Source organism: Hypomesus transpacificus, unplaced genomic scaffold, assembly GCF_021917145.1.
Source record: "Hypomesus transpacificus isolate Combined female unplaced genomic scaffold, fHypTra1 scaffold_462, whole genome shotgun sequence".
NCBI lineage: Eukaryota > Metazoa > Chordata > Actinopteri > Osmeriformes > Osmeridae > Hypomesus > Hypomesus transpacificus.
Genome location: NW_025813978.1, coordinates 24,500 through 46,693, shown reverse-complemented (window position 1 = coordinate 46,693; position 22,194 = coordinate 24,500). Strand labels below are relative to the sequence as shown.

General features: G+C 40.0%; 8 protein-coding genes across 11 annotated transcripts; 2 read left to right on the top strand and 6 right to left on the bottom strand.

Moving 5' to 3' along the window:
- Window positions 1-1,179: 1,179 nt before the first annotated feature.
- Window positions 1,180-5,382, bottom strand: LOC124465304 (zinc-binding protein A33-like). Of its 4 annotated transcripts, none has more exons than XM_047017023.1 (7): window positions 5,367-5,382; window positions 3,540-3,954; window positions 3,193-3,288; window positions 2,873-3,103; window positions 2,757-2,779; window positions 2,564-2,688; window positions 1,180-2,219 (listed from the first exon to the last, which is right to left on the bottom strand). In XM_047017023.1, exons 2-7 carry the CDS (start codon window positions 3,942-3,944, stop codon window positions 1,678-1,680), a joined length of 1,422 nt encoding a protein of 473 aa, XP_046872979.1. In that variant the 5' UTR covers window positions 3,945-3,954; window positions 5,367-5,382; the 3' UTR covers window positions 1,180-1,677. The 4 variants fall into 4 exon arrangements, with proteins under 4 accessions (XP_046872979.1, XP_046872978.1, XP_046872977.1 ...); XM_047017022.1 differs by lacking the exon at window positions 5,367-5,382 and adding an exon at window positions 5,091-5,305 and having other exon boundaries at window positions 1,181-2,219; XM_047017021.1 differs by lacking the exon at window positions 5,367-5,382 and adding an exon at window positions 4,636-4,739 and having other exon boundaries at window positions 1,183-2,219.
- An 87-nt stretch (window positions 5,383-5,469) lies between these two features.
- LOC124465312 (intraflagellar transport protein 25 homolog) lies at window positions 5,470-6,857 on the bottom strand. The gene is made up of 5 exons (XM_047017032.1): window positions 6,611-6,857; window positions 6,349-6,455; window positions 5,964-6,032; window positions 5,819-5,862; window positions 5,470-5,715 (listed from the first exon to the last, which is right to left on the bottom strand). Exons 1-5 carry the CDS (start codon window positions 6,700-6,702, stop codon window positions 5,623-5,625), a joined length of 405 nt encoding a protein of 134 aa, XP_046872988.1. The 5' UTR covers window positions 6,703-6,857; the 3' UTR covers window positions 5,470-5,622.
- An 87-nt stretch (window positions 6,858-6,944) lies between these two features.
- LOC124465307 (survival motor neuron protein 1-like) lies at window positions 6,945-11,228 on the top strand. The gene is made up of 6 exons (XM_047017026.1): window positions 6,945-7,030; window positions 7,307-7,378; window positions 7,534-7,650; window positions 7,757-7,948; window positions 8,262-8,429; window positions 10,673-11,228. Exons 1-6 carry the CDS (start codon window positions 6,983-6,985, stop codon window positions 10,787-10,789), a joined length of 714 nt encoding a protein of 237 aa, XP_046872982.1. The 5' UTR covers window positions 6,945-6,982; the 3' UTR covers window positions 10,790-11,228.
- On the bottom strand, window positions 8,904-10,590 carry LOC124465308 (E3 ubiquitin-protein ligase TRIM35-like). The gene is made up of 3 exons (XM_047017027.1): window positions 10,532-10,590; window positions 10,223-10,438; window positions 8,904-9,878 (listed from the first exon to the last, which is right to left on the bottom strand). Exons 2-3 carry the CDS (start codon window positions 10,383-10,385, stop codon window positions 9,337-9,339), a joined length of 705 nt encoding a protein of 234 aa, XP_046872983.1. The 5' UTR covers window positions 10,386-10,438; window positions 10,532-10,590; the 3' UTR covers window positions 8,904-9,336.
- Window positions 11,229-13,100: 1,872 nt separating the features above from the next.
- Window positions 13,101-14,516, bottom strand: LOC124465311 (intraflagellar transport protein 25 homolog). The gene is made up of 5 exons (XM_047017031.1): window positions 14,270-14,516; window positions 14,008-14,114; window positions 13,623-13,691; window positions 13,478-13,521; window positions 13,101-13,374 (listed from the first exon to the last, which is right to left on the bottom strand). Exons 1-5 carry the CDS (start codon window positions 14,359-14,361, stop codon window positions 13,282-13,284), a joined length of 405 nt encoding a protein of 134 aa, XP_046872987.1. The 5' UTR covers window positions 14,362-14,516; the 3' UTR covers window positions 13,101-13,281.
- An 87-nt stretch (window positions 14,517-14,603) lies between these two features.
- Window positions 14,604-18,887, top strand: LOC124465305 (survival motor neuron protein 1-like). Its single transcript, XM_047017025.1, has 6 exons — window positions 14,604-14,689; window positions 14,966-15,037; window positions 15,193-15,309; window positions 15,416-15,607; window positions 15,921-16,088; window positions 18,332-18,887. The coding sequence occupies exons 1-6, from the start codon at window positions 14,642-14,644 to the stop codon at window positions 18,446-18,448; spliced, it is 714 nt and encodes a 237-aa protein (XP_046872981.1). The 5' UTR covers window positions 14,604-14,641; the 3' UTR covers window positions 18,449-18,887.
- On the bottom strand, window positions 16,563-18,249 carry LOC124465309 (E3 ubiquitin-protein ligase TRIM35-like). Its single transcript, XM_047017028.1, has 3 exons — window positions 18,191-18,249; window positions 17,882-18,097; window positions 16,563-17,537 (listed from the first exon to the last, which is right to left on the bottom strand). The coding sequence occupies exons 2-3, from the start codon at window positions 18,042-18,044 to the stop codon at window positions 16,996-16,998; spliced, it is 705 nt and encodes a 234-aa protein (XP_046872984.1). The 5' UTR covers window positions 18,045-18,097; window positions 18,191-18,249; the 3' UTR covers window positions 16,563-16,995.
- Window positions 18,888-20,759: 1,872 nt separating the features above from the next.
- LOC124465313 (intraflagellar transport protein 25 homolog) lies at window positions 20,760-22,141 on the bottom strand. Its single transcript, XM_047017033.1, has 5 exons — window positions 21,895-22,141; window positions 21,633-21,739; window positions 21,248-21,316; window positions 21,137-21,180; window positions 20,760-21,033 (listed from the first exon to the last, which is right to left on the bottom strand). The coding sequence occupies exons 1-5, from the start codon at window positions 21,984-21,986 to the stop codon at window positions 20,941-20,943; spliced, it is 405 nt and encodes a 134-aa protein (XP_046872989.1). The 5' UTR covers window positions 21,987-22,141; the 3' UTR covers window positions 20,760-20,940.
- Window positions 22,142-22,194: the final 53 nt, after the last annotated feature.

The following is a 22,194-nucleotide window of genomic DNA, read 5'->3' as shown; positions in this document are numbered from 1 at the left end:
AGTCTGATTGGGGCCAATCAAAAATGAAATCAAATTAAGTCTTATTGTTGGGGCATGCATGGCTGACATGGGGACAATGTGTCCACCGGAATGAGAATATAATAAGTCTAAATGACTGGTGATTTGAATCTTTATCTGATCTGGCAGGCCTGCAATGCTAGCCAATAGAAACCCAGATCCCAGAGAAGAGCATTACTATATAATAACTTATTTTAGAAGTATAGCAGGTCTAACGTGGTAGTGTAAGATGAGAGAGAGGGACGGCACCTCTTGTCTGTCCAGTCTGGGGTTGTTATTGGACAACAGCAGTTAGACAGCCGTCACAGGATAGGGTGCTAGTGCAGCCACATCATGCTGTGATTCTGATGACCAGCCAACAGAAACACAATGGCCAGTGAATACATTAGGGAAGCTAGGGACATGGTTCTCATACAATAAAAGGCTACGGCTGCCATAGCTGCAATAATGCACATTTATATGGTGGCTGAAGTAGAAATCTATGCATTATATATTGGCAAAAGGGAAAGAAATTGCCCTGCAATCATCGCAAGAGACGGTACATTTAAATCAGCACAGAAATATATGTTGGGTTTTCATTAGTTGGGTCCAGGGCCCTTCAGATCAACTGTCTCCAGATTGTTCCTCTGCAGTTCCATAATAAACAATGTAATTGTGGAGGGAGTCCCACAGGTACCCACTAGGCATAGCCCTCTGTCGCTGGCTGGCTTCAATAGGCACCGGGGGGGGCCTGGGCCCTTTGTCTGAATATCAGTCTTGCCCATGGGGACTTGATGGTTGGCCGGGAAACCATCTGGTAACCCCCCCCCCCCCTCCCTCCATGGCCTGGTCTAAAAGTCCCTATACCAATAAGGGAGTTCTTATTCAAGTCCTTGGGGGAGGGGGGCAGCAGGCATACCAATTTAAACCTCACTGTTCTTAATGAGTTAATTAGGTTTATCTTTCAGTCAGTATGGATTCAGTTTGATCTTTTTATGTAGCTCGACAGGACATTTCATCATTAATGTTGACCGTTTCAGTGTTCTTACTAAATTAAGAAGGATGAAATTATTTACATTAAAAACTGCTACAAAGATGTTTTCTAAAACACTTTGCCCATTTATTTTCACAGAAATCATTATCAGCATCTTCTTCACTCTTTACATAATCAAGAATAATGTTTAATTCACACCATTTTCTCAAAATATTTTTATTTGACAATTTATATATTTAACAATGTATATATTTGTTATTTGTTGCAAATATACTGTACATCAGAGGGATTAATTGCAGTAAATTTAGAAGTCCTATAGTTCAGTATTCTAATATGAATATGACAGAATCACCCAATAATTGTCAAGAGAAGATAGTAGACAGTAATTGACAGTGACTTGAGGGCATGAAATTAATACACAATCCAAACTGAAAATGAACATGATGGGGTTGATACATAAAAAGATCAATCCTCTGACCATTTAAAGTATGGAATCGACCTAAATCTTAGGATGAACTGTGTCCAGGGTAGAGTATGTACAGTATCCTGAATCATTATCTGGGGTATTGTACTCCACAGCATTCCACTGAGGGGGATGTATGTTCTTAGCAAGCTGCGATCGTACACATCATTTCTGTGTGCCAGTTACTGCACTCTGTAAGTCTTATATACAGTATGAGTAGTAACTACTTTGGAAGAGCAGGTTTTCTCTTTTCGGGCTGTCTTACTGTTATGCAGGTCTTCATTGGTAAAATCTTCATAGGCCCATACGCATTCAAAAATGTTGGAAAGACTTTGCCAGTGAACGGTCTCAAAATAGTGTGTAGATGTGTGTTACTGTCAGAGTCAAAGAATGACAGCTTGCCTTTGTTCTGGTCCAGGACAACTCTGATACTTTGAGGTTTAATTTCATACATGATATCAATCTCAGTGTACTTAGGGCACCTCTGATTATAAGTAGATTCTTCTACATAATGACTGCAGGTATACATGATAACCCAGGTGTAATTGTCAGTGGCCACGCCTACGCTCCAAAACACACTATCCCCAACCTCTACCTCCCAGCTGTGAGACCCTGAGCTGAAGCCTTCAGAGCCCAGTACATGCCCATCACTACGCCCCTTTGGGTTAACAGGACATGGTTGTTTACAATCTTCGCTGAAAGATGTCAAATCTTCAGACAGACAGATCTCATTACCAGCAGTATTGGGGTCCAATATGACAGGACCTGAACAGAGAACAACAAATAGGGTTAAAGATTTGACTAACATGATGTCACTGAGCTTATGTAGTTCTATTGTAAAAATGAGAATTCAACTGACACCTGGGATATGTATAGGTATTGTCAAGGTATGTTTATCTACAAAGTTTGTTTATCTACTAAATGATTCTTTTAGGTTGATCCCAGTACATTGCACTGATTCATTAACATTTTTATAGTCAGCATTTACTACTGTTGTGTACTGTATGTATTGGCATTGAATTATATACTTTATAGAAATGTCCTTATCATTATCTAAACAATGGAATCAATTGCTCTTGCTGTTCAGTTCAATAATTAATTGAACTCACTGTATGTCGCTATCTTTTGCATCTTCTCCCAAACTCTGAATGTCAAGTTGCCGAGGTGGTTGGCAACGTTTATCAGCGTCCCTGAACTTTTTGGGGGGTTGGGCTGGCTGGTCTTGGCAGACGCTCTGAAAGAATATTGAATTATTATGGGGTTGGACCACATATAGAATCATCTAAAAAGGATATCACCTACCTGTCCATGGTAGCCTTGAAGTTCTACGGAGGAATAAGGAATATGGATCACTTTATATAATATGGAGCAAAGAAATGCACTGACTTCAATGGGCCTGTTGATGTAGTTTTATTTACCTTCAGGAAGGAGATGTGTGTGGTTCTCACCTCGTCAGATATGCATTTAATCATCTCTGAGAGGGAAGCTATCTCGCTGTCTACCTTTGCAATCTCACTCTTCATTCTTTGACTCTTTTGCATCTCTTCTTTCCTCAACAGATCTATCCTGGTTGCTTCTTCATTGCGAAGAAACTGATAAAGCTTTTTGAAGTTATCTTTTATCTTCCTCTCAGTGTCCTGGGCCTGGATCTGGAGGATGAAGTTGATTATTTATAATAATGTGTGCTAAAGTTTTCTACTGGTAAGAGTACACATTTGTATGATTACTGATGTCCTACCGGGATATATTTTGCAGTTTTATTAGAAGTCAATTTGAGTTCTTGGAACAGCTTCAGTTTACGCTGTAAATCGTCAAGCACTGTCAGAAGTTCAACCTGCAATTTCAAATGGTTAAAAAAAAAAATACATTTTACTCCGATACTTGGTTCCAAGCTATTTTAAAATAACATTGTGGCTATATACAGTATGAGTGTGTGCAATGTTAGAATTTCCGCTTGCATTCACCGAATTGTCCAAACAAACTCATATCCTGCACTACAGACATATAATGTACAGTACACCAAATAAACTAATTTAGTTCTTCAAGTTCAAGTCACATTTTCAAAAATATTTCCGTCTACCTTACCTTGTGATCTTGTACAGCTTCATTTATGGGTACGCAGTTGTGCTTCTTATGAATTCTTGAATCCCGACACACCACACAGATGGCCTGTTTGTCCTCCAAACAGAAGAGCTTAAGCTTCTCACCGTGCAGACTGCAAAGAACATCACATCCTTCTACAGCTATCCGACTTTTTTCTTGTAAAAAGGCCTCACTAAGATTCCTTAAAGCCAGGTTAACAGGGGGGTTTGCCATTGATGATATTTTCTTGCACACCGGGCAACTCTGGGCTCCTGTTTGTCGCCACCATTCCTCCTGGCAGGCTTTACAGAAGCTATGGCAACAGGGCAAGAGGACAGGGTCCTTAAATATGTCACAGCAAATAGGACAGGTGAGGTCCTCCTCTGGAAGGAATGCTCTGGCAGCCATTTCTGAACTCCTTTTGGAAAACAGACTTGTTTAAACGTACTGGTAAGGTATCAAATATATTTTAAAGAGTTCAAGTGGGTTATATAAGGTGTTCTTATATAGCCTGAAGTGCTTAGACCACATAGAGTCTGAACAGGTAGCCTCAGTGACTGGGTGGTTTAGCTGGTTTAGCTGGTTTCATTTAGCTCAACAAGCAAGATTTGCTGCCACAGAGCAGAGGCATATTTAACATTGTGTTTAGGGGGTTTAGTAAGTCTTTCACACCCTATAACCTCACTTCTTGGCAACCCACCGACAGACAGACTCTGTAGCATTAGCCTACAGTGTTGTTTCTCGGTGTCCCCTAGCATTGTAACTTCTCTGCATGCACTTTGGTATGGCCAATAAACATACAAACTTCGTGTTTCGTGTGATAATGTTTTATGATGAGACTAAAACGAAATAAGTATTTGAAGTATTTAAATTAGTATTTAAAACGACAAGGGTGCAATTAAATGTTGTATTGCTATCTTGATCCACCTATGGCCAAATAGATGGACCCATACTTTCCTAAAAAAAGTAGCCTAGTATTACACTCCACTTTCCACATTCATTACACTTTGAGTGGAAATGTGCGAAATTAACTAAACTATCTCTTCTCACGCCTGTTTTTAAAGAGTTTATAATTTAAACGGATCGTTTAAGTCCTTACCTGGTTTTAGCGTTACTTCCTGATTAGAGGTACTACCAGAGAATGTCTGGTACTACTGTAAGTAAGTAAGTATGCAACGTAAACAGGTTTAACCCTTTACTGCCTAATACAAAATTCCGAACATTCCATATGCTGTTGAAATATGATATGCATATTAATATTCATATTTTATGGATTTTCATATAAAATCATACACCTTAACTGTTTATACCATCTTGAAGAGGAGAACTAGGGGATTTTTATCATGTAAATGAATATATGATTACTTAAGGCAAATCATATTTTATCAAAGTGGTTTCAGGTAGATATTTTTAACAAAAACTTCTCCATCCACCATACCTCATCAGACAACTGAATTTGTCACCACTTTAATTACAAGATAAAGAAAAACTTTGAGTAGGTGGAATATCCACAAGTCTGTGGGCAATGTAGAACAGAAGACAGATTAGAAATACCTTATTTTGATTAAAAGTTATGACCATTCTTGTGACTAGTGGAAACATGGGGGAAACCGGAATTATCCTGTCCCAAAAGCAGCTAAAAGCAGCTAGCGCTATGGCTAGATACTCCTCTCGATAAGTAAAAAACGTTCGAGTTTCTTCCACAATCGACCGAATTGGCCAAACAAGGCATGTACATTTAGCTTAGAGTATACATAATCTACCTAGTTAATGTTGTTTTTCGAAGTTTTTTAGAAATCTGCTCAAATCGAAGCTAAACAGTGCTACTACCGTCATTGCTGCCTGTCACAAACGGCCAAGCCGGACACGTCATTCTTTCCTGAAAACACTCGCGTCACTCCCACAAACAAATTATTTCAGATCAGGCTATTTTCATTAAGTAAGGGCAACAAAAAAGGGTCTATCTATGCAATAAAAAATGAACTAACTAAAAATGAAATGAACAACACAAAGCAGATTGTGTCAGATTTATATAAAAAAATACTTTAATTTGAAGCTACTGTTGATTGATACGTTGAGGAAGGATTTATCCTTCAACACTGACTCTGTGAACTGAGACAAAGTGGTCATATCCTGAGGTGACGATGAAGCGTAGGTGTGTAGCACTGGTTCCACTGAGCTGTAAACAGACAAGAGAAACATGATGTAGAAAACATTGTGCATAAGTTACTAGTGCATTGATGTATGAACCGTCTGAATACTGAAGATCGAAGCCAACTCACTGGAATGTCATTTGTTTGAAGACTACCTTCTATGTGTTCAAATTCTGAAAAGGGATGAGATAAAAATATATAATTATGAAGGAAAAATTTACCATCCAGCTCAATGAAATATTATTCAGAGTGAAATGTCGAAGAAGTACATTACCTTTCTCTGCAACAAACTCAAAGTTAGTAGCATCTTCTGACATGCTCTTCTCGATTCTTAGATTCTTGACTAAGAAACATGAAGAAACATAAAGGAACAATTACACACGACCTAAAATAAATGTTACACGGCGGTCCACCTCGTCGTCTCTCCTCATCTCCTTTCTCGATCAGGTGTGTAGTCCACAAAAAAGATGTGTTCACTCTCACCCTACAGTTCATTTAAGAGAGTGAGTTATGTTTTGCTAGCCATGACATTGTATCTAAATAGCTACTATACATCTCTAGAGTACAATATAATCTTTAAGTAATGAGGACGGCACTATTAAAACTCATTCATCCATGGCTTTTCCTGAATTTGAACAATACTTGAATAAGATGGTTACCGTTAAAACAATGCATTGTCACAAGGGACATTTTCGTCGACTGGGCGAAGCGAATGATGAACTCTTGAGGAAACATTCCAGTGGACATCCAGAACGTTTCAGTGTTCCTGGTGGTGAGGGATAAATGCATTGCCAGGTTCATTTTAAACAGTCATGCAACTAACTGACGTTAACCTCTGGCAATCTCCAACATATTTGACAACAAAACTAACTAGCTACTAGCTCTAGCTACTGTACTGAGTACATTAGTCTAACAACTCACCCATCAATTATGTTTTCTGGGGGATGGCGCTCGTCGCTGGATGCAGCCAAGACAACGTGGGCGCCTAAAGAACTCAACGAAGGATCTATCATTTTAACAGACCATTAAAAAAGATACATTCAAACCAAACAAGTACATTAACAAAAAAGTGCTATCTTGATAGCTAACGTCAACTCCTAGCTGGCTAAGGACTGTGTCTCTGCCTGTTGCCAAGCCAACCGGTTTGTCGCAGCTTTACTTCGTCATCAAGAACCATTTACGGCAGCGACGCACGTTGTCTCAGAACATCGCAGTCAGTCCCAGTGTAGTTGTTGTTTTAGGCAGTTTGCTAACGTGTTAGCAAGCTTTGAACTTCGAAAGGCCTGCGTCTTCATGGCGAATGGATGCACAGATGTGCTTTTTACCCGTGGAGCAGGGCATGTAAGTTATAACTAGCTTTCATGTGTGCTAAAATGATTCGGTTATGTGGGCTGTGTTAGCATACTAGCACAAATAGGCTGTATAACATAAGCGCATGACGGCTTCCTAAATAAATTAGCTAACCGACTATTGATAAAACACAAAAATGGGTAGCAGACCAAAAGGAAGCAGAAATGTATTGGCCTCGGTGTCACGTTGCAATTGTTGCTCAAGCTACAAGCTAGGTAGCTGCTGATAGCCGAGCACTCAAAATATGTAATTGTCTATATCCTTCAGAGTGATGATTCTGACATATGGGACGACACAGCGCTGATTAAAGCTTACGATAAAGCAGTTGCATCTTTCAAGGTAGCAATATTGCACCCTCTATGCATGTACCACTGCACCTACACAAACTTCTTGGCATCGACGATGGACAAATACAGCATTATCTCCAAATATGATCAATTGTGAAGTTTCTGACATGATCGGAATCCCTATCTGTCAAACGTTTCTTTTCCCAGACTGCCCTTAAGGGTGAAGAAGACACACCACCCACCAAGGACAATCCAGGAAAGAAGCGGAAAAACGACAAAAAGAATCAGAGCAGAAAGAGAAGTAATTTCCCTCCAGAAAAAGAGGTGGGCAATAACAATTAATCAATTGCGGTGGTACGCCATTCAGTGTGTCCAACAAGGATCGGAGGGATTACAGTGGTAAGAGTTGTAACAAGAATTGATGTTCCAGTGGCATGTCGGGGACTCCTGCAGTGCCTACTGGTCTGAGGATGGTCAACTGTACGCTGCCACCATCTCCACCATACATGAGAACAAAGGCACCTGCGTGGTCGTGTTCACCGACTACGGCAACCAGGAGGAGCAGAACCTCTGCGACCTGCTGTCTGAAAGCTCGGAGGTAGAGGAGCCGCCTCCAAATGTGGTGAGCCGGGTCAAAACTTCTTGAAGAGGGCTGCTGCTGTTACATTTACATTTAGTCATTTAGCAGACGCTCTTATCCAGCGCGACTTACAGTAAGTACAGGGACATTCCCCCCGAGGCAAGTAGGGTGAAGTACCTTGCCCAAGGACACAACGTCATTTGACTCGGCCGGGAATCGAACTGCCAACCTTCAGATTACCAGCCCGATTCCCTCACCGTTCAGCCACCTGACTCCAGAAGTCGCCATGACTCCATATTTTGGCACAGCATCTGTGCAGGGGCAGACGTTAACAGAGTGTGTGTGTCAACTGCAGGTCACCGAGCCCGAGTCCTCGACGGAGGAGAGTGACAGGTCGTCCACACATCAACGCAGTCGCCCTCAGCCGCACTCCAAATCCCCTAAAGCACCTGCCACGTGGGCCCCAGGCTTCCCTGGTTTTCCCTTTCCTCCGGGCCCCCCTCCAATGCCTGGCTTCAGACCAGTAAGCACCACCTCGCCCCACTGTTGTCTTACTGTCCATACAGAGAGTTCCCCCCCCCCCCTCCCTCCATGGCCTGGTCTAAAAGTCCCTATACCAATAAGGGAGTTCTTATTCAAGTCCTTGGGGGAGGGGGGCAGCAGGCATACCAATTTAAACCTCACTGTTCTTAATGAGTTAATTAGGTTTATCTTTCAGTCAGTATGGATTCAGTTTGATCTTTTTATGTAGCTCGACAGGACATTTCATCATTAATGTTGACCGTTTCAGTGTTCTTACTAAATTAAGAAGGATGAAATTATTTACATTAAAAACTGCTACAAAGATGTTTTCTAAAACACTTTGCCCATTTATTTTCACAGAAATCATTATCAGCATCTTCTTCACTCTTTACATAATCAAGAATAATGTTTAATTCACACCATTTTCTCAAAATATTTTTATTTGACAATTTATATATTTAACAATGTATATATTTGTTATTTGTTGCAAATATACTGTACATCAGAGGGATTAATTGCAGTAAATTTAGAAGTCCTATAGTTCAGTATTCTAATATGAATATGACAGAATCACCCAATAATTGTCAAGAGAAGATAGTAGACAGTAATTGACAGTGACTTGAGGGCATGAAATTAATACACAATCCAAACTGAAAATGAACATGATGGGGTTGATACATAAAAAGATCAATCCTCTGACCATTTAAAGTATGGAATCGACCTAAATCTTAGGATGAACTGTGTCCAGGGTAGAGTATGTACAGTATCCTGAATCATTATCTGGGGTATTGTACTCCACAGCATTCCACTGAGGGGGATGTATGTTCTTAGCAAGCTGCGATCGTACACATCATTTCTGTGTGCCAGTTACTGCACTCTGTAAGTCTTATATACAGTATGAGTAGTAACTACTTTGGAAGAGCAGGTTTTCTCTTTTCGGGCTGTCTTACTGTTATGCAGGTCTTCATTGGTAAAATCTTCATAGGCCCATACGCATTCAAAAATGTTGGAAAGACTTTGCCAGTGAACGGTCTCAAAATAGTGTGTAGATGTGTGTTACTGTCAGAGTCAAAGAATGACAGCTTGCCTTTGTTCTGGTCCAGGACAACTCTGATACTTTGAGGTTTAATTTCATACATGATATCAATCTCAGTGTACTTAGGGCACCTCTGATTATAAGTAGATTCTTCTACATAATGACTGCAGGTATACATGATAACCCAGGTGTAATTGTCAGTGGCCACGCCTACGCTCCAAAACACACTATCCCCAACCTCTACCTCCCAGCTGTGAGACCCTGAGCTGAAGCCTTCAGAGCCCAGTACATGCCCATCACTACGCCCCTTTGGGTTAACAGGACATGGTTGTTTACAATCTTCGCTGAAAGATGTCAAATCTTCAGACAGACAGATCTCATTACCAGCAGTATTGGGGTCCAATATGACAGGACCTGAACAGAGAACAACAAATAGGGTTAAAGATTTGACTAACATGATGTCACTGAGCTTATGTAGTTCTATTGTAAAAATGAGAATTCAACTGACACCTGGGATATGTATAGGTATTGTCAAGGTATGTTTATCTACAAAGTTTGTTTATCTACTAAATGATTCTTTTAGGTTGATCCCAGTACATTGCACTGATTCATTAACATTTTTATAGTCAGCATTTACTACTGTTGTGTACTGTATGTATTGGCATTGAATTATATACTTTATAGAAATGTCCTTATCATTATCTAAACAATGGAATCAATTGCTCTTGCTGTTCAGTTCAATAATTAATTGAACTCACTGTATGTCGCTATCTTTTGCATCTTCTCCCAAACTCTGAATGTCAAGTTGCCGAGGTGGTTGGCAACGTTTATCAGCGTCCCTGAACTTTTTGGGGGGTTGGGCTGGCTGGTCTTGGCAGACGCTCTGAAAGAATATTGAATTATTATGGGGTTGGACCACATATAGAATCATCTAAAAAGGATATCACCTACCTGTCCATGGTAGCCTTGAAGTTCTACGGAGGAATAAGGAATATGGATCACTTTATATAATATGGAGCAAAGAAATGCACTGACTTCAATGGGCCTGTTGATGTAGTTTTATTTACCTTCAGGAAGGAGATGTGTGTGGTTCTCACCTCGTCAGATATGCATTTAATCATCTCTGAGAGGGAAGCTATCTCGCTGTCTACCTTTGCAATCTCACTCTTCATTCTTTGACTCTTTTGCATCTCTTCTTTCCTCAACAGATCTATCCTGGTTGCTTCTTCATTGCGAAGAAACTGATAAAGCTTTTTGAAGTTATCTTTTATCTTCCTCTCAGTGTCCTGGGCCTGGATCTGGAGGATGAAGTTGATTATTTATAATAATGTGTGCTAAAGTTTTCTACTGGTAAGAGTACACATTTGTATGATTACTGATGTCCTACCGGGATATATTTTGCAGTTTTATTAGAAGTCAATTTGAGTTCTTGGAACAGCTTCAGTTTACGCTGTAAATCGTCAAGCACTGTCAGAAGTTCAACCTGCAATTTCAAATGGTTAAAAAAAAAAATACATTTTACTCCGATACTTGGTTCCAAGCTATTTTAAAATAACATTGTGGCTATATACAGTATGAGTGTGTGCAATGTTAGAATTTCCGCTTGCATTCACCGAATTGTCCAAACAAACTCATATCCTGCACTACAGACATATAATGTACAGTACACCAAATAAACTAATTTAGTTCTTCAAGTTCAAGTCACATTTTCAAAAATATTTCCGTCTACCTTACCTTGTGATCTTGTACAGCTTCATTTATGGGTACGCAGTTGTGCTTCTTATGAATTCTTGAATCCCGACACACCACACAGATGGCCTGTTTGTCCTCCAAACAGAAGAGCTTAAGCTTCTCACCGTGCAGACTGCAAAGAACATCACATCCTTCTACAGCTATCCGACTTTTTTCTTGTAAAAAGGCCTCACTAAGATTCCTTAAAGCCAGGTTAACAGGGGGGTTTGCCATTGATGATATTTTCTTGCACACCGGGCAACTCTGGGCTCCTGTTTGTCGCCACCATTCCTCCTGGCAGGCTTTACAGAAGCTATGGCAACAGGGCAAGAGGACAGGGTCCTTAAATATGTCACAGCAAATAGGACAGGTGAGGTCCTCCTCTGGAAGGAATGCTCTGGCAGCCATTTCTGAACTCCTTTTGGAAAACAGACTTGTTTAAACGTACTGGTAAGGTATCAAATATATTTTAAAGAGTTCAAGTGGGTTATATAAGGTGTTCTTATATAGCCTGAAGTGCTTAGACCACATAGAGTCTGAACAGGTAGCCTCAGTGACTGGGTGGTTTAGCTGGTTTAGCTGGTTTCATTTAGCTCAACAAGCAAGATTTGCTGCCACAGAGCAGAGGCATATTTAACATTGTGTTTAGGGGGTTTAGTAAGTCTTTCACACCCTATAACCTCACTTCTTGGCAACCCACCGACAGACAGACTCTGTAGCATTAGCCTACAGTGTTGTTTCTCGGTGTCCCCTAGCATTGTAACTTCTCTGCATGCACTTTGGTATGGCCAATAAACATACAAACTTCGTGTTTCGTGTGATAATGTTTTATGATGAGACTAAAACGAAATAAGTATTTGAAGTATTTAAATTAGTATTTAAAACGACAAGGGTGCAATTAAATGTTGTATTGCTATCTTGATCCACCTATGGCCAAATAGATGGACCCATACTTTCCTAAAAAAAGTAGCCTAGTATTACACTCCACTTTCCACATTCATTACACTTTGAGTGGAAATGTGCGAAATTAACTAAACTATCTCTTCTCACGCCTGTTTTTAAAGAGTTTATAATTTAAACGGATCGTTTAAGTCCTTACCTGGTTTTAGCGTTACTTCCTGATTAGAGGTACTACCAGAGAATGTCTGGTACTACTGTAAGTAAGTAAGTATGCAACGTAAACAGGTTTAACCCTTTACTGCCTAATACAAAATTCCGAACATTCCATATGCTGTTGAAATATGATATGCATATTAATATTCATATTTTATGGATTTTCATATAAAATCATACACCTTAACTGTTTATACCATCTTGAAGAGGAGAACTAGGGGATTTTTATCATGTAAATGAATATATGATTACTTAAGGCAAATCATATTTTATCAAAGTGGTTTCAGGTAGATATTTTTAACAAAAACTTCTCCATCCACCATACCTCATCAGACAACTGAATTTGTCACCACTTTAATTACAAGATAAAGAAAAACTTTGAGTAGGTGGAATATCCACAAGTCTGTGGGCAATGTAGAACAGAAGACAGATTAGAAATACCTTATTTTGATTAAAAGTTATGACCATTCTTGTGACTAGTGGAAACATGGGGGAAACCGGAATTATCCTGTCCCAAAAGCAGCTAAAAGCAGCTAGCGCTATGGCTAGATACTCCTCTCGATAAGTAAAAAACGTTCGAGTTTCTTCCACAATCGACCGAATTGGCCAAACAAGGCATGTACATTTAGCTTAGAGTATACATAATCTACCTAGTTAATGTTGTTTTTCGAAGTTTTTTAGAAATCTGCTCAAATCGAAGCTAAACAGTGCTACTACCGTCATTGCTGCCTGTCACAAACGGCCAAGCCGGACACGTCATTCTTTCCTGAAAACACTCGCGTCACTCCCACAAACAAATTATTTCAGATCAGGCTATTTTCATTAAGTAAGGGCAACAAAAAAGGGTCTATCTATGCAATAAAAAATGAACTAACTAAAAATGAAATGAACAACACAAAGCAGATTGTGTCAGATTTATATAAAAAAATACTTTAATTTGAAGCTACTGTTGATTGATACGTTGAGGAAGGATTTATCCTTCAACACTGACTCTGTGAACTGAGACAAAGTGGTCATATCCTGAGGTGACGATGAAGCGTAGGTGTGTAGCACTGGTTCCACTGAGCTGTAAACAGACAAGAGAAACATGATGTAGAAAACATTGTGCATAAGTTACTAGTGCATTGATGTATGAACCGTCTGAATACTGAAGATCGAAGCCAACTCACTGGAATGTCATTTGTTTGAAGACTACCTTCTATGTGTTCAAATTCTGAAAAGGGATGAGATAAAAATATATAATTATGAAGGAAAAATTTACCATCCAGCTCAATGAAATATTATTCAGAGTGAAATGTCGAAGAAGTACATTACCTTTCTCTGCAACAAACTCAAAGTTAGTAGCATCTTCTGACATGCTCTTCTCGATTCTTAGATTCTTGACTAAGAAACATGAAGAAACATAAAGGAACAATTACACACGACCTAAAATAAATGTTACACGGCGGTCCACCTCGTCGTCTCTCCTCATCTCCTTTCTCGATCAGGTGTGTAGTCCACAAAAAAGATGTGTTCACTCTCACCCTACAGTTCATTTAAGAGAGTGAGTTATGTTTTGCTAGCCATGACATTGTATCTAAATAGCTACTATACATCTCTAGAGTACAATATAATCTTTAAGTAATGAGGACGGCACTATTAAAACTCATTCATCCATGGCTTTTCCTGAATTTGAACAATACTTGAATAAGATGGTTACCGTTAAAACAATGCATTGTCACAAGGGACATTTTCGTCGACTGGGCGAAGCGAATGATGAACTCTTGAGGAAACATTCCAGTGGACATCCAGAACGTTTCAGTGTTCCTGGTGGTGAGGGATAAATGCATTGCCAGGTTCATTTTAAACAGTCATGCAACTAACTGACGTTAACCTCTGGCAATCTCCAACATATTTGACAACAAAACTAACTAGCTACTAGCTCTAGCTACTGTACTGAGTACATTAGTCTAACAACTCACCCATCAATTATGTTTTCTGGGGGATGGCGCTCGTCGCTGGATGCAGCCAAGACAACGTGGGCGCCTAAAGAACTCAACGAAGGATCTATCATTTTAACAGACCATTAAAAAAGATACATTCAAACCAAACAAGTACATTAACAAAAAAGTGCTATCTTGATAGCTAACGTCAACTCCTAGCTGGCTAAGGACTGTGTCTCTGCCTGTTGCCAAGCCAACCGGTTTGTCGCAGCTTTACTTCGTCATCAAGAACCATTTACGGCAGCGACGCACGTTGTCTCAGAACATCGCAGTCAGTCCCAGTGTAGTTGTTGTTTTAGGCAGTTTGCTAACGTGTTAGCAAGCTTTGAACTTCGAAAGGCCTGCGTCTTCATGGCGAATGGATGCACAGATGTGCTTTTTACCCGTGGAGCAGGGCATGTAAGTTATAACTAGCTTTCATGTGTGCTAAAATGATTCGGTTATGTGGGCTGTGTTAGCATACTAGCACAAATAGGCTGTATAACATAAGCGCATGACGGCTTCCTAAATAAATTAGCTAACCGACTATTGATAAAACACAAAAATGGGTAGCAGACCAAAAGGAAGCAGAAATGTATTGGCCTCGGTGTCACGTTGCAATTGTTGCTCAAGCTACAAGCTAGGTAGCTGCTGATAGCCGAGCACTCAAAATATGTAATTGTCTATATCCTTCAGAGTGATGATTCTGACATATGGGACGACACAGCGCTGATTAAAGCTTACGATAAAGCAGTTGCATCTTTCAAGGTAGCAATATTGCACCCTCTATGCATGTACCACTGCACCTACACAAACTTCTTGGCATCGACGATGGACAAATACAGCATTATCTCCAAATATGATCAATTGTGAAGTTTCTGACATGATCGGAATCCCTATCTGTCAAACGTTTCTTTTCCCAGACTGCCCTTAAGGGTGAAGAAGACACACCACCCACCAAGGACAATCCAGGAAAGAAGCGGAAAAACGACAAAAAGAATCAGAGCAGAAAGAGAAGTAATTTCCCTCCAGAAAAAGAGGTGGGCAATAACAATTAATCAATTGCGGTGGTACGCCATTCAGTGTGTCCAACAAGGATCGGAGGGATTACAGTGGTAAGAGTTGTAACAAGAATTGATGTTCCAGTGGCATGTCGGGGACTCCTGCAGTGCCTACTGGTCTGAGGATGGTCAACTGTACGCTGCCACCATCTCCACCATACATGAGAACAAAGGCACCTGCGTGGTCGTGTTCACCGACTACGGCAACCAGGAGGAGCAGAACCTCTGCGACCTGCTGTCTGAAAGCTCGGAGGTAGAGGAGCCGCCTCCAAATGTGGTGAGCCGGGTCAAAACTTCTTGAAGAGGGCTGCTGCTGTTACATTTACATTTAGTCATTTAGCAGACGCTCTTATCCAGCGCGACTTACAGTAAGTACAGGGACATTCCCCCCGAGGCAAGTAGGGTGAAGTACCTTGCCCAAGGACACAACGTCATTTGACTCGGCCGGGAATCGAACTGCCAACCTTCAGATTACCAGCCCGATTCCCTCACCGTTCAGCCACCTGACTCCAGAAGTCGCCATGACTCCATATTTTGGCACAGCATCTGTGCAGGGGCAGACGTTAACAGAGTGTGTGTGTCAACTGCAGGTCACCGAGCCCGAGTCCTCGACGGAGGAGAGTGACAGGTCGTCCACACATCAACGCAGTCGCCCTCAGCCGCACTCCAAATCCCCTAAAGCACCTGCCACGTGGGCCCCAGGCTTCCCTGGTTTTCCCTTTCCTCCGGGCCCCCCTCCAATGCCTGGCTTCAGACCAGTAAGCACCACCTCGCCCCACTGTTGTCTTACTGTCCATACAGAGAGTTCCCCCCCCCCCCTCCCTCCATGGCCTGGTCTAAAAGTCCCTATACCAATAAGGGAGTTCTTATTCAAGTCCTTGGGGGAGGGGGGCAGCAGGCATACCAATTTAAACCTCACTGTTCTTAATGAGTTAATTAGGTTTATCTTTCAGTCAGTATGGATTCAGTTTGATCTTTTTATGTAGCTCGACAGGACATTTCATCATTAATGTTGACCGTTTCAGTGTTCTTACTAAATTAAGAAGGATGAAATTATTTACATTAAAAACTGCTACAAAGATGTTTTCTAAAACACTTTGCCCATTTATTTTCACAGAAATCATTATCAGCATCTTCTTCACTCTTTACATAATCAAGAATAATGTTTAATTCACACCATTTTCTCAAAATATTTTTATTTGACAATTTATATATTTAACAATGTATATATTTGTTATTTGTTGCAAATATACTGTACATCAGAGGGATTAATTGCAGTAAATTTAGAAGTCCTATAGTTCAGTATTCTAATATGAATATGACAGAATCACCCAATAATTGTCAAGAGAAGATAGTAGACAGTAATTGACAGTGACTTGAGGGCATGAAATTAATACACAATCCAAACTGAAAATGAACATGATGGGGTTGATACATAAAAAGATCAATCCTCTGACCATTTAAAGTATGGAATCGACCTAAATCTTAGGATGAACTGTGTCCAGGGTAGAGTATGTACAGTATCCTGAATCATTATCTGGGGTATTGTACTCCACAGCATTCCACTGAGGGGGATGTATGTTCTTAGCAAGCTGCGATCGTACACATCATTTCTGTGTGCCAGTTACTGCACTCTGTAAGTCTTATATACAGTATGAGTAGTAACTACTTTGGAAGAGCAGGTTTTCTCTTTTCGGGCTGTCTTACTGTTATGCAGGTCTTCATTGGTAAAATCTTCATAGGCCCATACGCATTCAAAAATGTTGGAAAGACTTTGCCAGTGAACGGTCTCAAAATAGTGTGTAGATGTGTGTTACTGTCAGAGTCAAAGAATGACAGCTTGCCTTTGTTCTGGTCCAGGACAACTCTGATACTTTGAGGTTTAATTTCATACATGATATCAATCTCAGTGTACTTAGGGCACCTCTGATTATAAGTAGATTCTTCTACATAATGACTGCAGGTATACATGATAACCCAGGTGTAATTGTCAGTGGCCACGCCTACGCTCCAAAACACACTATCCCCAACCTCTACCTCCCAGCTGTGAGACCCTGAGCTGAAGCCTTCAGAGCCCAGTACATGCCCATCACTACGCCCCTTTGGGTTAACAGGACATGGTTGTTTACAATCTTCGCTGAAAGATGTCAAATCTTCAGACAGACAGATCTCATTACCAGCAGTATTGGGGTCCAATATGACAGGACCTGAACAGAGAACAACAAATAGGGTTAAAGATTTGACTAACATGATGTCACTGAGCTTATGTAGTTCTATTGTAAAAATGAGAATTCAACTGACACCTGGGATATGTATAGGTATTGTCAAGGTATGTTTATCTACAAAGTTTGTTTATCTACTAAATGATTCTTTTAGGTTGATCCCAGTACATTGCACTGATTCATTAACATTTTTATAGTCAGCATTTACTACTGTTGTGTACTGTATGTATTGGCATTGAATTATATACTTTATAGAAATGTCCTTATCATTATCTAAACAATGGAATCAATTGCTCTTGCTGTTCAGTTCAATAATTAATTGAACTCACTGTATGTCGCTATCTTTTGCATCTTCTCCCAAACTCTGAATGTCAAGTTGCCGAGGTGGTTGGCAACGTTTATCAGCGTCCCTGAACTTTTTGGGGGGTTGGGCTGGCTGGTCTTGGCAGACGCTCTGAAAGAATATTGAATTATTATGGGGTTGGACCACATATAGAATCATCTAAAAAGGATATCACCTACCTGTCCATGGTAGCCTTGAAGTTCTACGGAGGAATAAGGAATATGGATCACTTTATATAATATGGAGCAAAGAAATGCACTGACTTCAATGGGCCTGTTGATGTAGTTTTATTTACCTTCAGGAAGGAGATGTGTGTGGTTCTCACCTCGTCAGATATGCATTTAATCATCTCTGAGAGGGAAGCTATCTCGCTGTCTACCTTTGCAATCTCACTCTTCATTCTTTGACTCTTTTGCATCTCTTCTTTCCTCAACAGATCTATCCTGGTTGCTTCTTCATTGCGAAGAAACTGATAAAGCTTTTTGAAGTTATCTTTTATCTTCCTCTCAGTGTCCTGGGCCTGGATCTGGAGGATGAAGTTGATTATTTATAATAATGTGTGCTAAAGTTTTCTACTGGTAAGAGTACACATTTGTATGATTACTGATGTCCTACCGGGATATATTTTGCAGTTTTATTAGAAGTCAATTTGAGTTCTTGGAACAGCTTCAGTTTACGCTGTAAATCGTCAAGCACTGTCAGAAGTTCAACCTGCAATTTCAAATGGTTAAAAAAAAAAATACATTTTACTCCGATACTTGGTTCCAAGCTATTTTAAAATAACATTGTGGCTATATACAGTATGAGTGTGTGCAATGTTAGAATTTCCGCTTGCATTCACCGAATTGTCCAAACAAACTCATATCCTGCACTACAGACATATAATGTACAGTACACCAAATAAACTAATTTAGTTCTTCAAGTTCAAGTCACATTTTCAAAAATATTTCCGTCTACCTTACCTTGTGATCTTGTACAGCTTCATTTATGGGTACGCAGTTGTGCTTCTTATGAATTCTTGAATCCCGACACACCACACAGATGGCCTGTTTGTCCTCCAAACAGAAGAGCTTAAGCTTCTCACCGTGCAGACTGCAAAGAACATCACATCCTTCTACAGCTATCCGACTTTTTTCTTGTAAAAAGGCCTCACTAAGATTCCTTAAAGCCAGGTTAACAGGGGGGTTTGCCATTGATGATATTTTCTTGCACACCGGGCAACTCTGGGCTCCTGTTTGTCGCCACCATTCCTCCTGGCAGGCTTTACAGAAGCTATGGCAACAGGGCAAGAGGACAGGGTCCTTAAATATGTCACAGCAAATAGGACAGGTGAGGTCCTCCTCTGGAAGGAATGCTCTGGCAGCCATTTCTGAACTCCTTTTGGAAAACAGACTTGTTTAAACGTACTGGTAAGGTATCAAATATATTTTAAAGAGTTCAAGTGGGTTATATAAGGTGTTCTTATATAGCCTGAAGTGCTTAGACCACATAGAGTCTGAACAGGTAGCCTCAGTGACTGGGTGGTTTAGCTGGTTTAGCTGGTTTCATTTAGCTCAACAAGCAAGATTTGCTGCCACAGAGCAGAGGCATATTTAACATTGTGTTTAGGGGGTTTAGTAAGTCTTTCACACCCTATAACCTCACTTCTTGGCAACCCACCGACAGACAGACTCTGTAGCATTAGCCTACAGTGTTGTTTCTCGGTGTCCCCTAGCATTGTAACTTCTCTGCATGCACTTTGGTATGGCCAATAAACATACAAACTTCGTGTTTCGTGTGATAATGTTTTATGATGAGACTAAAACGAAATAAGTATTTGAAGTATTTAAATTAGTATTTAAAACGACAAGGGTGCAATTAAATGTTGTATTGCTATCTTGATCCACCTATGGCCAAATAGATGGACCCATACTTTCCTAAAAAAAGTAGCCTAGTATTACACTCCACTTTCCACATTCATTACACTTTGAGTGGAAATGTGCGAAATTAACTAAACTATCTCTTCTCACGCCTGTTTTTAAAGAGTTTATAATTTAAACGGATCGTTTAAGTCCTTACCTGGTTTTAGCGTTACTTCCTGATTAGAGGTACTACCAGAGAATGTCTGGTACTACTGTAAGTAAGTAAGTATGCAACGTAAACAGGTTTAACCCTTTACTGCCTAATACAAAATTCCGAACATTCCATATGCTGTTGAAATATGATATGCATATTAATATTCATATTTTATGGATTTTCATATAAAATCATACACCTTAACTGTTTATACCATCTTGAAGAGGAGAACTAGGGGATTTTTATCATGTAAATGAATATATGATTACTTAAGGCAAATCATATTTTATCAAAGTGGTTTCAGGTAGATATTTTTAACAAAAACTTCTCCATCCACCATACCTCATCAGACAACTGAATTTGTCACCACTTTAATTACAAGATAAAGAAAAACTTTGAGTAGGTGGAATATCCACAAGTCTGTGGGCAATGTAGAACAGAAGACAGATTAGAAATACCTTATTTTGATTAAAAGTTATGACCATTCTTGTGACTAGTGGAAACATGGGGGAAACCGGAATTATCCTGTCCCAAAAGCAGCTAAAAGCAGCTAGCGCTATGGCTAGATACTCCTCTCGATAAGTAAAAAACGTTCGAGTTTCTTCCACAATCGACCGAATTGGCCAAACAAGGCATGTACATTTAGCTTAGAGTATACATAATCTACCTAGTTAATGTTGTTTTTCGAAGTTTTTTAGAAATCTGCTCAAATCGAAGCTAAACAGTGCTACTACCGTCATTGCTGCCTGTCACAAACGGCCAAGCCGGACACGTCATTCTTTCCTGAAAACACTCGCGTCACTCCCACAAACAAATTATTTCAGATCAGGCTATTTTCATTAAGTAAGGGCAACAAAAAAGGGTCTATCTATGCAATAAAAAATGAACTAACTAAAAATGAAATGAACAACACAAAGCAGATTGTGTCAGATTTATATAAAAAAATACTTTAATTTGAAGCTACTGTTGATTGATACGTTGAGGAAGGATTTATCCTTCAACACTGACTCTGTGAACTGAGACAAAGTGGTCATATCCTGAGGTGACGATGAAGCGTAGGTGTGTAGCACTGGTTCCACTGAGCTGTAAACAGACAAGAGAAACATGATGTAGAAAACATTGTGCATAAGTTACTAGTGCATTGATGTATGAACCGTCTGAATACTGAAGATCGAAGCCAACTCACTGGAATGTCATTTGTTTGAAGACTACCTTCTATGTGTTCAAATTCTGAAAAGGGATCAGTTCCTTTTCAATGAAATATTATTCAGAGTGAAATGTCGAAGAAGTACATTACCTTTCTCTGCAACAAACTCAAAGTTAGTAGCATCTTCTGACATGCTCTTCTCGATTCTTAGATTCTTGACTAAGAAACATGAAGAAACATAAAGGAACAATTACACACGACCTAAAATAAATGTTACACGGCGGTCCACCTCGTCGTCTCTCCTCATCTCCTTTCTCGATCAGGTGTGTAGTCCACAAAAAAGATGTGTTCACTCTCACCCTACAGTTCATTTAAGAGAGTGAGTTATGTTTTGCTAGCCATGACATTGTATCTAAATAGCTACTATACATCTCTAGAGTACAATATAATCTTTAAGTAATGAGGACGGCACTATTAAAACTCATTCATCCATGGCTTTTCCTGAATTTGAACAATACTTGAATAAGATGGTTACCGTTAAAACAATGCATTGTCACAAGGGACATTTTCGTCGACTGGGCGAAGCGAATGATGAACTCTTGAGGAAACATTCCAGTGGACATCCAGAACGTTTCAGTGTTCCTGGTGGTGAGGGATAAATGCATTGCCAGGTTCATTTTAAACAGTCATGCAACTAACTGACGTTAACCTCTGGCAATCTCCAACATATTTGACAACAAAACTAACTAGCTACTAGCTCTAGCTACTGTACTGAGTACATTAGTCTAACAACTCACCCATCAATTATGTTTTCTGGGGGATGGCGCTCGTCGCTGGATGCAGCCAAGACAACGTGGGCGCCTAAAGAACTCAACGAAGGATCTATCATTTTAACAGACCATTAAAAAAGATACATTCAAACCAAACAAGTACATTAACAAAAAAGTGCTATCTTGATAGCTAACGTCAACTCCTAGCTGGCTAAGGACTGTGTCTCTGCCTGTTGCCAAGCCAACCGGTTTGTCGCAGCTTTACTTCGTCATCAAGAACCATTTACGGCAGCGACGCACGTTGTCTCAGAACATCGCAGTCAGTCC